The sequence below is a fragment of the Leiobunum rupestre genome, chromosome 2, assembly GCF_980474605.1.
Source record: "Leiobunum rupestre chromosome 2, qqLeiRupe1.1.hap1, whole genome shotgun sequence".
Taxonomy (NCBI): Eukaryota; Metazoa; Arthropoda; class Arachnida; order Opiliones; family Sclerosomatidae; genus Leiobunum; species Leiobunum rupestre.
This window is the reverse complement of record NC_143385.1, coordinates 8,261,531-8,276,193: the sequence shown is the minus strand read 5'-3', so window position 1 is coordinate 8,276,193 and position 14,663 is coordinate 8,261,531. Positions and strand designations below refer to the sequence as shown.

Here is a 14,663-nt window from a genome sequence, read left to right as displayed (position 1 = left end):
AATTTTATACAATATTTTTACACTGGATGTATAATTTCGGTTAAGTTTCACTAAATAGAGTATAAGTTGTTTAAATATAATACTCTACAATGACACTCTGACGACGTTATCATTTCGCTATTTTGAATTTTAGCTTCCTTTGCCATAAATAGATGGCACCACGCTCTCCAGTAAAGTCACGTTTTTCGATGATTCGGATAGAGTCATGGCCATCTCTAATAACAGGGGCCTTTCCATAACACGGGTGGCAATGATAGAGCCAACAGTTGCTTTAAAACAATTTTACCTATATCCAAAGATATTTTTTTAAAAAATCATGGATTTAAATCACCAATTTTACTATGGGGGATTTAAGAAAACGTACAAAATAGTTCCAGTACGGCATATCAAAGGTAATTTCAATTCATTAAAATTAATATAAATATTCGGTGATCGATGACTTAGGCCTAAGGTGGTGCCTTGGGTATTAGCCTAGCTGATTATTATTATTATTATTATTAACAACAGACCCTTAAATAAAACCTGTTCAGCGATTCGCCTAGAAGTAGTAATACATAGAAGCATGACATACTCTTAAAAGCGTTATATTTTAAAGCATGCGCTGCTTAATATTTAAATGGTTTCTTTGGAGTTAGAATTGGTACGAAATTCAAATATCACAACAGTGTGTAAGTTGAATGTTGGTTCCCGCGAATTGGCCAGAAATCTCACTAAAAATTAAATTATTTTTAATGCAACCGTATAAGTAGTTCAGAAATGATTTATACTAACTAAAAATATAATTTTCAAACAACTCGGTCTTAATTTAAAAAAGTTATGTACATTTTAAGTAGAAAATCTACTAAAATTATTAAATGGGCAAATTACCAACTTGTGGGCCCCCTAGTGGTAAAATTAATATTGGGCTATTGAGGAGCTGAGTTTTTCTATCGATTTTAAGTCAAACTTAATAGAAGGCTAGAAGCTGGTTTAAAGTCTTAAACTATTCGGCATAAATATAGAATTCCAAAAAAATATGATTACTAAACATTCTTAAGACTGTTTTAAATTGCGTAACACTTTTATAAACGTTTAAATCAAATTGCAGTTTCTTTCAAATGGTCGTTTCAAACATTGTTTGAAGCATTTCGCGCTGTGGGATTTCATAAAATTTGGAATGGTATTTTCGTGACCCGAACCAAAATAAAGTTTCGTCAGATTGTAATAATATTTATTAGAAAGGAAACTGCGTGGAATGCGTGAAGCCAGAATCTTCACAACAACAGTGGCCGTAATGGATGGAAACCCAAAGCCAAGGCTTAGGTTTATTTCGAAAACATTCCAGAAGGAAAATGTAGTCTCCTCAGTAACACTCTGGTGGAATTTTGGATCAGCCGAGCGGTTAATGCGTTATAGCCTTCACGCCGGAGAATTCGAGCTTTATTATTTTACAAAGGTTTAAAGGGCGGACACTATGTTAATATGTTTCTAAGATAGGGCTATTCGGAAACCGTACGCGCGATAAAACGAAGCTAGCTACTTCATTAAATGGAGCGGAAGGAATATTTTTAATATACAAGCGGTGTAACTGATTCAGCTCGCAAATTATTCCGAAAAACGTTTTTCATGAGCGTCTATAATTAGTTCCAGGGCCCCCACTCGAATCTTAAATTTTTTTATAGGAAAAATAGGATTATATTTCTAAAAATATAGGACTTTAAAGGACTATTTTTACAAAATTATAGGACTTTATAGGACTATTTTTACAAAATTATGGGATTTTATAGGACTATATATACTATTTAATTTACTAACTTTATACATTTAAAAACAAAATCTATATTTAGAGAAATAAATCTTAGATTTTCACTTAAAAAATAGAAACGATTTAACCATTTTATCACAAAAATATACTAGTAGCTAACCATGTTAACAATAACAAAAGTATAGACTAGAGTGACTTTGTATAGGAATTTATCCTATAGCTAAATCTAGCAACTTAACTCACGTTGTCAGTGGCTGGATTTGAAATGAACAAAATATAAAAATTATAGGATTTTATAGGACTTTTGGGGGATTTTGCTAAAAATATAGGATGTTATAGGACATTTTGGAAAATATAGGATTTTATAGGATTTATAGGACCTCTGGGGGCCCTGTAGTTCAGTTAGTCGACTATTAACAGAAATCTGAGCGAAAAACTTAAGAGTTGTTAATTTTCCGGAAAATTTTAATGCTGAAAAATTTCCGGAAAATTTTCTGAATTGCGGAAATTGTCGGCAAATCGGAAAATATATAAAATTGAAACTTATATTACTATTCAAGGGTTTTTATTCTAGATTAGTCTAGAAGTTTAGTTTTACTTTTGGATTTGAAAAATTGAGGCCAAAATGAAGCGAAATTTAAATTGGCGAACAATACTAGGCTAATCATGGAATGAAAACTTTTTTTATTTTTTCGGAAAAATACGGAAAATTTTCAAGACAATTTTACGACTTACAACTCGAGAAAAACTACATTTAATAATAGAGAGCTTTCTATAAAAGTTTGAACGACAACGTTTGGGAAAAACCAGGCTTAGCGTGCTTTAACAGGGTTGCCATAGTTGTTTCCGAATAAAATTTCCTGACTTTTCCCTGATTATTTCCGTAGATTTTCTCTGACTTATTTTAAGCCAACTTTTCTCAATTTTTAAGCTGTATTTTTGAAAACGTTTTCTATTTGCAAGCAAAATTAAATTCCTTGACCTTTACACTAATTTTATTTCCAGGAATTCCAAGTTTTCCGGGAACTATGACTACCCTGTTTCCGCTCGACCTTCGACGGTGATAGAATTTTTAAAAATTTAAGACTTTTTTCTAAAGCTTAGAAAATAAAAAGTCTTTCTGGAGTAGAAAGTACGATACCTTTAGCATAGGCGGCAATATACCCAAGCGCGGGACAATGGAGTGGCCCATTTGGTCTAACGTACGTCTTTAATGACATCTAGTAGTGAAGAAATGTATTAGGAATTAGATTTTTGGGGCTGAAATCGTCTGCTTATATCTATTCTTCTGTTGTGCTGTATTAAATAATTTACTAGGTTAGTGATTACTTATTAGATTTTTTCACTGTTTACAAATTTCAGACTAAGGATTAGAATTTAGACAATATTTTCCAAAGTAAATAAATGGATAATTACCTTAACATCTTTTTTTAGAAACGCAGGTGTAACTGTGTTCATCGTAAATAGACTTCAAAAATATTTCGTCTTCCATTTTAAAATTTACTACTAATTTATGCTGTAATCAAACCTTGAAAAACACGAAAAAAAGTATCTCTAGTTCTAAATTTGTCTCAGCGATGGTAGCACTAAACGGCGTCCGACCAAAATAAAATTGAGCTGGGGGACAAAAAACTTTTCCACTCCATTAAGACTTTTTATCGAGGGATCCGTCTCTTAAGGAACATGTGTACAAGATTCGGAATCAAGGAATCTTAGAGTTGATTCTTGTTGATTCCAAAGATTCGTGATTCCATCTGGATTCCGTGATTCCGCGTTGATTCCGCGATTCTACACTGATTCTATGATTTCGCACTGATTAAGTTATTCCGTGATTCCATGGTTATTCGGTATGATTCCAGATTCCAGGTATGATTCCACAATCGACTATGATTCCGTTATTCGAACACGATTTTATGATTCTGAAAAATTTATGATTCCCGCCCGGATTCCTGCGATTCAGAATCAAGGAATCAGGGCCTGTACATGATTCCTTGAAGTGACGGACCCCTCGCATTTTATCCTCCAAGTCTACGAAAACGCGGCTTATGTATGATTTCGAGTGTTGTCTAAACAATAAAGTTTGTATTCGTGTACCCTGATTTACCGCAAATTTATCTTCCTCGTATTTACACTTTGTAAAGCGCAAGCCGCTTGAAATAGAACAATATAACAAAACTCTCTCGCTCTCGTTGAGCGGAATAATGAAAATTTTCAGCATTTTTATTTATAAACTATAAGTGGTAAATGACGTGACGCGTTAGCTAGACCGAAATATGGCGTCGCCGTGTCGTCTCAAAGTTCTAACGTATTCGACCCCGCAGGAAAAAATGCGGAAAACCCCGACGGAAATGATCGCCGTTGTTTCGAAACTTCTAGAACGCTTTGCCACGTGTGAATAGCTGTTTTATTTATTATTTAAAGCAAATGGCGGCTCTATCATTGCCACCTGTATTATGAAAAGGCCCCTGTTATTAGAGATGGCCATGAATCCATCCGATTCTTAAAAAAAAATGCGATTTTACTGGAGAGCGTGGTGCCATCTATTTATGGCAAAGGAAGCTAAAATTCAAACTAGCCAAATGATAACGTCGTCAGAGAGCTATTGTAGAGTATTATATTTAGACAACTGATACTCTATTTAGTGAACTTTAACCTAAATTATACCTCCCGTGTAAAAATATTGTATGAAATTACTTTATTTTACGTTATTGACTAATTTACAAACGATCCCATCAACGCGCGGGGTACCTATAAGTAAACGCCTCTTGGGTAAAAATGTAGCTTAACTGTCTTGTTTTTATGTCGGCAATAGCGACATCTGTTGAAAAAAGAGCTACTTCACTTCGAGCCGACACTTGATTTAAATCACGGAGAGGGGGTGGATCTACCTTTAACTGAAACCAAATAGCAGAGGTTGGCAAAAATTGTGAGCGAATTCTGAAATGAACAATCAGACCTTTTTAATTTGAGTGATCAAGTAAGCGATGCTATTTTCTCTCTCTTAAACTGAACCAGCTCAGGCCGAGTGCCGTGAAATTATCTCAGTCACTGATCTTTCACGGTGCGTTGAGCGAAATCGGCTGATCGACACGCTAGCCTGCTCAATTTGAAGCGCCACGTCCTCCAGCGGCGGGATAATTCGTTCACTAGAAAGCGCTGACGGCGAGCTGAGTGAGATCGCGCCGAGAGAAGCGGTAGTTTTTACACACAATCCTTAGGAATTTGTGTGTATTACGCTCACCTACTGTGTAGCCGCCGCCGCCGCCGCCGCCGCTGCCGTACACACGATTGCTCGCGGTACGTTAGTGGTACAAAGCCGATTGATATCTCAATCGATAGGCACTATTATAGCCTCGACGAGATTTTCGTAATTTTGGGATCGGAGCCCGAGAAGTTGGGCAAATGCCCAATTTACTATTTTTTGTGGTTTTGCTTTGTATGGTTGATATTTTATTTAAAATTAAGTCCGATAACGTTAAAAAAAATATTTTTGGTTAGGTTAGGATTCAGCGGATATACAACTTCAGTTATATCAGTAAATATTAAATTTAAGTATAGTTTCCAGGATAATTTACGGGACCCCAATTTTCGTGGTTTTATATTTTCGCTTAAAAGTCTACATAACGTTCCTTAATTTACGTCCGATTTTCATGAGAGTTATATTTTTGAATATCTGTGGTTTCCCTTAAACCTAGATTTGCAATTACGTTGCTTAATTTTAATTCTAAGTGAGGTTTTATGGACAGCGTATACGGACCCCCGCAACTTCCGGCATTGTAAATCCGCGTGTCTATAGAGTTCTAAACGCCAGTTTCCCTCTCGCATTTTTCAAGGCCGTTCGCGCTGAGCTTTCAACGTGTTCCCAGAAGTAACAATAAGTGTGACCCCAACGTTTAACGCACGTTTAACGCCCTTTTTAAGCACGTCGTACGACAGGAAGTAGGTAAGTAAGATTTGATCAAAAATCACCAGTTTTTTTACATCTAGGCCCATTCGAGCTTAGGTTGCAGCCGCGTTGGAAAAAGTTAATTTTAAGTGAGTTAATTAGCCATTTCGCGTCATACCTGAATTCTTTACGCGCTAACGCTATATTCGCATTCCATTGAAAGCCTGCCTGAAATAAGAATAACGTATGGACAGGCGCGTTTTTATTTACAAAACCAGGTAACTCGAAAAACTTGTTCACCGTCTTTTTTTCAAAACCAGGTAACTCGAAAAACTTAGTTTTTATAAAAATTAAATTAAATGAACGTGTTTGCGTTTCGCTACCTTATTTCCAAAACCAGGTAATTCGAAAAACTTGTTTTTTTTTTAAATTAATTTACATGAAAGTGTTCGCGTTTCGCCACCTTATTTTCAAAACCAGGTAACTGGAATAATTCTTTTCCGATAACATTCCTCTTGGGTTTATTAAGTTCATATTCAACATGATTGTAAATCTGTTCAAATTTAAATTTAATATTTAAAATAAAGTTAATAAATCAGTGGGATTGTGTGTACTTAAATGTCCGTGACATCTTGTTTAACATTTATCAACCCACTGAGCGACGGGATAGTCTTTCTTTCGGAATTCGCTCACAGCGCGGTGAGAGAAAATTATACAAATAATATTTTATTGTCGATTTTTTTTATGAACTAATTTATAAGAAATGAAACTTTTTTCTCACAGCGCTTTGAGCGAATTCCGAGAAACAGTCTACCCCGTCGTTCAGTGGGATGAAAAATTCCAATGTTAAAAAACTAGCGCTTCTCTCGGCGCGATCTCACTCAGCCCGCCGTCAGCGCTTTCTAGTGAACGAATTATCCCGCCGCTGGGGGAAGCGGCGCTTAAAATGGAGCAGGCTAGCGCGTCGATTGGCCGATCTCGCTCACCACGCCGTGAAAATCACTGACTGAGCGAACTAATCGGCGATCACCCTGAGCTGGCTCAATTTCTCTTTCTCGCTTAACAAGACCAACCGACCTTCGTATTTGAAGTGCTCACTCGTTTCGAGAGCATTTTCAAAATTGAACGCTCACAAGGATTGCCCACCTCTGCCAAATAGTAATTTATATTTGTATGTATCAAATACATCCAAAAAAATAGGGAGTAAAGCTTAAATACGTGCTTTTAGGATGGAATTTCAGACTATTCGTACAAAAAGTTCTGAATTGTCCGGAACGTTTTGGTTAGTGCTCGGCAGTCAATTAATTTTTATCCATGAATAGAATAAGCTCGGCTATATTTAAATAATATTTATTTAAATAGCCAATATATTGCTTATAGTTGAATAAAACTTGTAAAATGGTATCCAGTGTAGATTTAACAACCAGCATTAAACACGTTTAATCCACATTGGTAAATCCCGAAAAGGTTTTGATTTTTCAAAAAATGGAGGTGAACTGAGAAAATATTCTTTACTTATCAAAATATTAACTCGGTAGTTATTTTCAAATTAAGAAAAATGATTTTGAAAAACCGAATAAATCCAATATAATCTGATACAAAAGCCAAAACAAGAAATATCCGGATTATTGGTAAAAAAATATCCGGATTATTGGAAAAAATATCCGGATTATTGGAAAAAAATATACGGATTATTTAAATATCCAGATTTATAAAAGAAATATCCGTATTATTGTAAAAAAAATATCCGGATTTGTAAAGGAAATATCCGGATTATTTAAATATCCGGATTTTTAAAATAAATATCCGGATTTGTAAAAGAAATATACGAATTTATGAAATAAATATCCGGATAATTAAAAAATATATACGGATTTTTAAAATAAATATCCGGATTATTAAAAAAAATTACGGATTTTTAAAAGAAATATACGGATTTATGAAATAAATATACGGATTATTAAAAGAAATATACGTATTTGTAAAAGAAATATCCGGATTTGTAAAAGAAATATCCGAGTTTAAAAAATAAATATCCGGATATTTTTATGTTGAAAGAGATAAAACTCCTATTATAATAAGCAAAATTGTTTAAAATAATTGAAAACTATCATCCAAAACAAAGGTGTAATACATATCGTAATATTCCCTTCGCGTTAGTCACAGTCTCCTGCGAGTCTGAACACTTGCTCGCGGATGATGACCAGGCTTCGGCGCCGCTCGCTTCAAATCAATAATGAGATGCATTTTCCCGCATGACTAAATACGCCGCCAGTCGAAACAATGCCGCCAAGATAGCCTTATACTTATTGAAATCAATAGTTTTCTCAAACGTTATTAAGTATTCAAGTAACTAACGAAAAAACAGGTTTTTTCATATAGATTTTGCAAATATTTTAAACATTCCTCAACCTACTAGAACTGTACGCCGCTAAATAATCTACACGTTTATTTCGTTATTTCTTAATAATCTACATGTTTATTTCGTTAATTCTTAATAATCTACACGTTTATTTCGTTAATTCTTAATAATCTACACGTTTATTTCGTTAATTCTTAATAACCTACACGTTTATATCGTTAATTCTTAATAACCTACACGTTTATATCGGTTATTCTTAATAACCTACACGTTTATATCGTTAATTCTTAATAATCTACACGTTTATTTCGTTAATTCTTAATAATCTACACGTTTATTTCGTTAATTCTTAATAATCTACACGTTTATTTTCGTTAATTCTTAATAATCTACACGTTTATTTTCGTTAATTATTAATAATCTACACGTTTGTTTCGTTAAGTCTTAATAATCTACACGTTTGTTTCGTTAAGTCTTAATAATCTACACGTTTGTTTCGTTAATTCTTAATAATCTACACGTTTATTTCGTTAATTCTTAATAATCTACACGTTTATTTTCGTTAATTCTTAATAATCTACACGTTTGTTTCGTTAAGTCTTAATAATCTACATGTTAGTTGAAGTTAAATACTCTCATGTTTCTTCATTATTGCTTGTAATATATGGTTTTCAATAATTCATAATAATCTACATGTTGTGACGTTAATTATCAATAATCTACTAGTTGTTTCGCTAATTCTCAATAATCTACAAGTTGTTTCGTTAATACATAATAATCTTCATGTTTTTCGTTAATTCTCAATGAAAAGAGACTTAAAACGGTTTTAAAATTCACAATTTATTTATTTAAAAATCCAACGTTTCGGAGGAACTCTTCCTCCTTCTTCAGCTGGATTTTTACAAGTCTGACTGATTATTAGTCTAACTGATTATTATTTAAGTGTTGGAAAAATGGTGGTTCGTGTGATTAAGAAAACAAAATTCGAAAGCCTGCCAGCAATTTGTTCAAAACCTATAAGACTATAACGTTGAATAGCGAAATTTTGGATCTCAAAGGAAAAAGCATCACGTGCGGGCTTGGTATCTGATTCGATTTAAAGTGAAGGTATAGGCTTATGCTGGCACTATAAAATCCAATAAAAGTGAATGACCTTTCCCTAAAACGTATTTGATCCTTTATATTTATAAGTTTGAAATTATTCTTGTACTGTTACGTAATATTACAACGACTAATAGTCCTGGAAATTAAGTTAATTTTATTTAAATATTGTTAAAATTAAATTATGGATTTTAAGTAAACACAGACCAAAGAAAAATTAAACGTATCATTTGATTCGCACTATGCATGAATTTGGGTTTAAAAATTGTTAATAATCGTTGCTTAGACATCAAATTAATATATAACAATTGTCTAAATATAATTACTTGATCAGTTTAAAAAAGCAACTTACTTAAATTATTTATAAATTTATTAAATAGTTTCTTTAACCATGGCAATTTAAGGCAGTTATCCGACGTGATCCAAAAATTGCAAGATTTAGATGCTAACAGGTAAATTATAATTTAATTAATTAATACTCATTCAACTTTCTTTTGCAAACTGACTGACATTCTTATTGTCAGTGGGGTGGTGGAGTGGTTAGCACTTTCGCCTCGCAGCAAGAGGAGCCGGGTCCGATCCCAGCTTGTGACACTGGGTGAAAACACGGAACAACTCCTTCCGCGTTGAGTTTGCAAGTTCTCTCCCCACTGGTTTTAGCGGTTTTCCCCCCAGTTCTTCAGTTTCCCATTCCATAAAAACTTGTTGAGGTTAACGGTAATAGTTAGTTTAGGGAGCTGTTGGCTCGCGTGGCACATAGGGCTTGCCACCACCCTCCTACGCGTTGTGACCCGCCCACCTGAATTAATGGCTTTAAAAGTCGCTTGATGACTTAAGCCTAAGCTGGTGCCTTGGGTATTAGCCTAGCTGATTATTATTATTATTGTCCTGAACGTGTTCGTAAAGCAAATTAACTTTAAACTTGGCGAAAAAGTAAAACAACGAAGTTGTTCTTAGAAGGCTTCTATTTGCTGAAGTACCCCATAAAATTTGTAATAAACTTTAGTTTAAAGTTAATTTTATTATACAAAACACTTAAGAAACCATGCAAGATAATAGCCAATTTCCAAAACGATGTTATATTAGGATTATGCGGTACTTCATTTACTATAGTGCATTCCTCGGAGAATCGATTATCGATTTCTATTAGAGCAGTTCAAAATTGAGGAAAATTCGCTAAAGCTAATAATCCTTTCTTAGAAACCATCCAAAAGTTCAGTACACTAAACCGGGTCACATTATGGTAAAAAAGGTTTTTCTGCATTTTATACACTCCATATTTTAAGCCATAAATATATTAACTAAAGTATTAAAATGGTAGATTAGCTGGCAGCCTGGAACACACTCAGTTTCTAAAAAACCAGCCTCATGATCATAACTATCTACTCGACCACTTTTGCTTGGAATCGACGAGGGGCAGGTCACTTCCATTTTGGGTGCGTCTTAATCATAGTAAAATGATTAAATCAGGGAAATCGTGATTAAATCAGGGTAATTAAGATTAAGAAATCTAATCAAGATTAGAAAATCTAATCACGATTTAAACGAAATTTAATCATTCTAATCATGATCTAATCTTTTTAATCAGGATTTAATCATTTAAACGAGATTTAATCATTTAAACGAGATTTAATCATTTAAACGAGATTTAATCATTTAAACGAGATTTAATCATTCTAATCATGATCTAATCTTTTTAATTATATTTAATCATTTTAATTATATTTAATCATTTTAATTATATTTAATCATTTTAATTATATTTAATCATTTTAATTATATTTAATCATTTTAATTAGATTTAATCATTTTAATTAGATTTAATCATTTTAAACAGATTTAATCATTTTAAACAGATTTAATCATTTTAAACAGATTTAATCATTTTAAACAGATTTAATCATTTTAAACAGATTTAATCATTTAATCATGATTAAATAAGATTTAAACATTCTAATCATGATTAAACATGACTTAATCAACTTAATCGTGATTAAATTGAATTTAATCAAAATAATCCCGATTAAATCGGATTTAATCTTTTGAGGGGTGCGTCATTAATCAAGGGAGTGACCTGCCGCTCGGGAATCGATAGAACTTTTCGCTAAAAAACGTGAATTAAGATTTCCGAAAAAAAATCAAACACAAACAATTCCGTTCTAACTCAATCTTTAAAATTTAACGTACACTCTGTCTGAAAAGTTTGTTCGTCCTATAATCTAAATATTTAAATGGGGATAATCTATTTTCTAGAAATGCTAGTAACAAAGTTCATATCAAGTAACATATCAAGAAGTCGATGAATAAAAGTGCGACGCCGAAACAACTTTCTTGATATGTTAGTATTGCGAGCTGCGCCAATTAGTTAAATGGGTATTCTCTCCTAATATTTAAAAGGCCGTAGCTCGCGAACTATTCGTTGAAATTTATAAATTCAAACACTTTTCCTATTTAAATCGACCCAGAGGAATATGAAAATCACAATTAAAAATCAAATTTCCAAGCGGCAAAAAAAGTTACTATTCCACATTTTGGAAAGTTTAGACGAAAATAGGTCAAAACCGATACGTTTCCTTATGCCAAAATGTGTTTTGTAGGGCTTTTTCTGTTCTTTTCAACAAGCTAGGAACTTTGTTACTAGCATTTCTAGAAAATAAATTATCCCCATTTAAATTTTTAAATTATAGGACGAACAAACTTTTCAGACAGAGTGTACCCTCTTTAAAAACGAGGTAAAGGATAACCTTTACCAACAAGGAGACAACCCGAGGTGTAACGCACCGATTTTGTTCAAAATCGGGGGTTTGGTATAGAGGCTTGCGCCGCCACTAAACGCCGCCGCCGCCGCCGCCGCTAATTTTGAACACGCCGCCACCGCCGCCGCCGATACAAAGAACGGCGCGCCACCATCTCTTTTTTTCCTTTATACATTTTTTTTTGTATATTAAGCTTGGTTTTCACTTACGCGAAAATAACGACATTTGATCACGACGTCAAATTTTGGTTTTCGGATTTCGGTCGACGCAGAGTAATAGCATTTTCACTTAGCGTCAATAGATTCGAGCATTGCTATCTTGGCTATAGAGAGAGTCACTAATATAACCAAGGCTTATCCACATTTAAATGTTGCTTGGTTTATCGATATGTTTTCTAAAATTGCATTATAATAATCAGTGGCGGACTGGGTCTAATATTTTTCGGTTGCTAGGAGACTAAGGGTCCCAGCTTTAACAACTATAACGCTACCATGTTTAAGGAGGCCCACTTCCTGAACGGTCCATGGGATCCACGCCAATCCGAGACTGATCATAATTTTTTACTTGAAATTCAATAAATGAAGCATTTGATATACTGCATTCTAGACGTCCAATACGTTTATAAAATCACATCATAATACCTTTAATTATACTTAAATGGAAAATAACATAGCAAAATAGCAATATGTATGTTCACCGTGCGATGATAACCTTCGGCAGCAAAATTGATATTATTCGTAACTCGGATTTATTTATGATTGGAAGGCTCAGAGCACCAGTGGCGTGGCCAGAATTTCGTCAAAGGGGGTCCAAGAATGTTAATATTAAGAGGGGTGTCGAGAAGGGGGTGTCAATTTAGTATAGTCAAGGTAGGCCCAGGGGGTTGACATTGAACCCTCCTTGTCTACGCCACTGCAGAGCGTTATCGAGGAGCACGACCAAAAATATAAAAAGCCAATATCGAGCCTTCAACCGAATTTCGACCCGGCATAACTGCGAATAATTTTGGTTGTCGTTTGACGTCAGGCCAGTGGCCTACTTTGGAAGGACAATGGACTAATTAATGTACTTCGCACATTAAAACATTAAAACAAACGTTTTACAATTTGAGCCAGTCCCACGTGTTTTCCAGCTGCTGAGCTACATTTGTATTTTCCCTCCCTTCACCCCTTTTCCTTCTTCCTTGTTATCATTAGTTAGTTTACTTAGTTAGTTCTTAACTCCGCCACCAGAGCGCACATTTAACAATCTTCCGAAGCAAATATTTGGGAACAGGGCGTCCCTGTGCGAAGTACATTAATTAGTCCATGGAAGGACTAGTACGAGTTGGTATTTGCCCTTGCCGTTCTGGTCGCGTGTTTTTTAAACTGTCGCTACAAGAAATAGCTCTAAAATTTATACAAACGCCGAAGACGGCGCCGCCGTAGGCCTAAACGCCGGCGTAAGCCGCCGCCGCCGCCGCCGGTATATTTTGGGTCAAACGCCGCCGCCGACCCATATCAGATCGGTGCAAGCCTCGAGTTTGGTAGACCTTCGTGTAACTTTAAAAACACTAAAGGGAATTTATTCAATGGGCAACCGTTTTGCCATGGCAACGAAAAATATTTTTGACAACACAAAACGGAAATTTTCCCATTGAATATAACATGGGAATCTGACCAAATTTAAGGGTACCTACCCCGTGTAAAAAATTTTAATTTTAGAAAATGCTTAAAAGAGAAAATATAAATAAAAAAATAATGAACAAGTTTGAAATTGATGATGTTATTCCGCGACCTCTTCTACTGGAGTTGAGATAGTCCAAAGTCAAAGTCAACGACTTACATATTCGATGGACAAGACGCGTACCTGTAAGCTGAAGTGAAGCTGGAGCTCATCATTTTATCACTTCCCCAGAGTTTACGAACGTATAAATGTCACTTTTTAAGAGTGAATTAATAAAATACGTAAAATATTACTTATTTTAATTTATAATTATAATTAAAAAATAATTATTTATAATTTATAATTAAAAATAATCATTTATAATTAATAATTAATAAACGATCATTTACAATTAATAATTAATAATTAATCATTTATAATAATAATTAATAATTAATCATTTATAATTATAATTAATAAATAATCATTTATAATTATAATTAATAAATAATCATTTATAATTATAATTAATAATTTATCATGTATAATTATAATTAATAATTTATAGTTCATAATTAATAATTTATCATTTATAATTAATAATTTATCATTTATAATCAATCATTAATCATTAATAATTAATCATTTATAATTGATAAATTATCATTAATAATGACTAATTAATAAATAATCATTAATAATGAATAAATAATAATTAATCATTAATAATAAAAAAAAATAATTAATCGTTAATAATAAAAAAAATAATCATTAATAATTAAAAAATAATAAATAATAATTATTTATCTATTTACTTCTCTGATATAGCTGAGTACTACCATCGACAAATAACATAGGGACTCATAAGGCAAGCGTAGAAATGTTTGCCCTTTTCTGTCTAGCCTAACTAACGACGCGCCCTCTGGAGTAAGAAATTTAGGACAAAATGGCAACGTCCAAACGAATCAACGAGAAGTCGCTAATAAAAGGTAAAAAGTGTTGTTTGAGTAATTTTGATACACGATTAATTAATTTTGTGTTAGTAATAATAAATTTGGAATAGTTAGAAAATGAAATGAATCTTTCTAGCCTTGTGTTTAGAATATTTTTTTTTTTTGATAATTGCTCATTGTTTTTTAGGGTTTGGAAACCTATAGTATTTAATTCCCT

At 33.4% G+C, this 14,663-nt stretch overlaps 1 protein-coding gene across 3 annotated transcripts in view; it reads right to left on the bottom strand.

Annotated features, from left to right (window-relative positions):
• LOC149956012 (synaptotagmin-A-like) overlaps nt 1-14,663 on the bottom strand; it is a 109,940-nt gene that overhangs the window by 72,699 nt on the left and 22,578 nt on the right. Inside the window, exons 1-2 of one of the 3 annotated variants that reach the window (XM_090165359.1) lie at nt 3,161-3,776; nt 2,886-2,964 (exon numbers count right to left, since the gene is read on the bottom strand). The exons of 1 other annotated variant lie outside the window; for it this stretch is intronic. In XM_090165359.1, coding sequence (XP_090021485.1) covers nt 2,886-2,964; nt 3,161-3,202 — 121 coding nt within the window. In that variant the 5' untranslated portion in view covers nt 3,203-3,776. Of the gene's footprint in view, nt 1-2,885; nt 2,965-3,160; nt 3,777-14,663 lie in introns of those variants that run through there. One more of the 3 variants, XM_090165361.1, reaches the window with a different exon arrangement.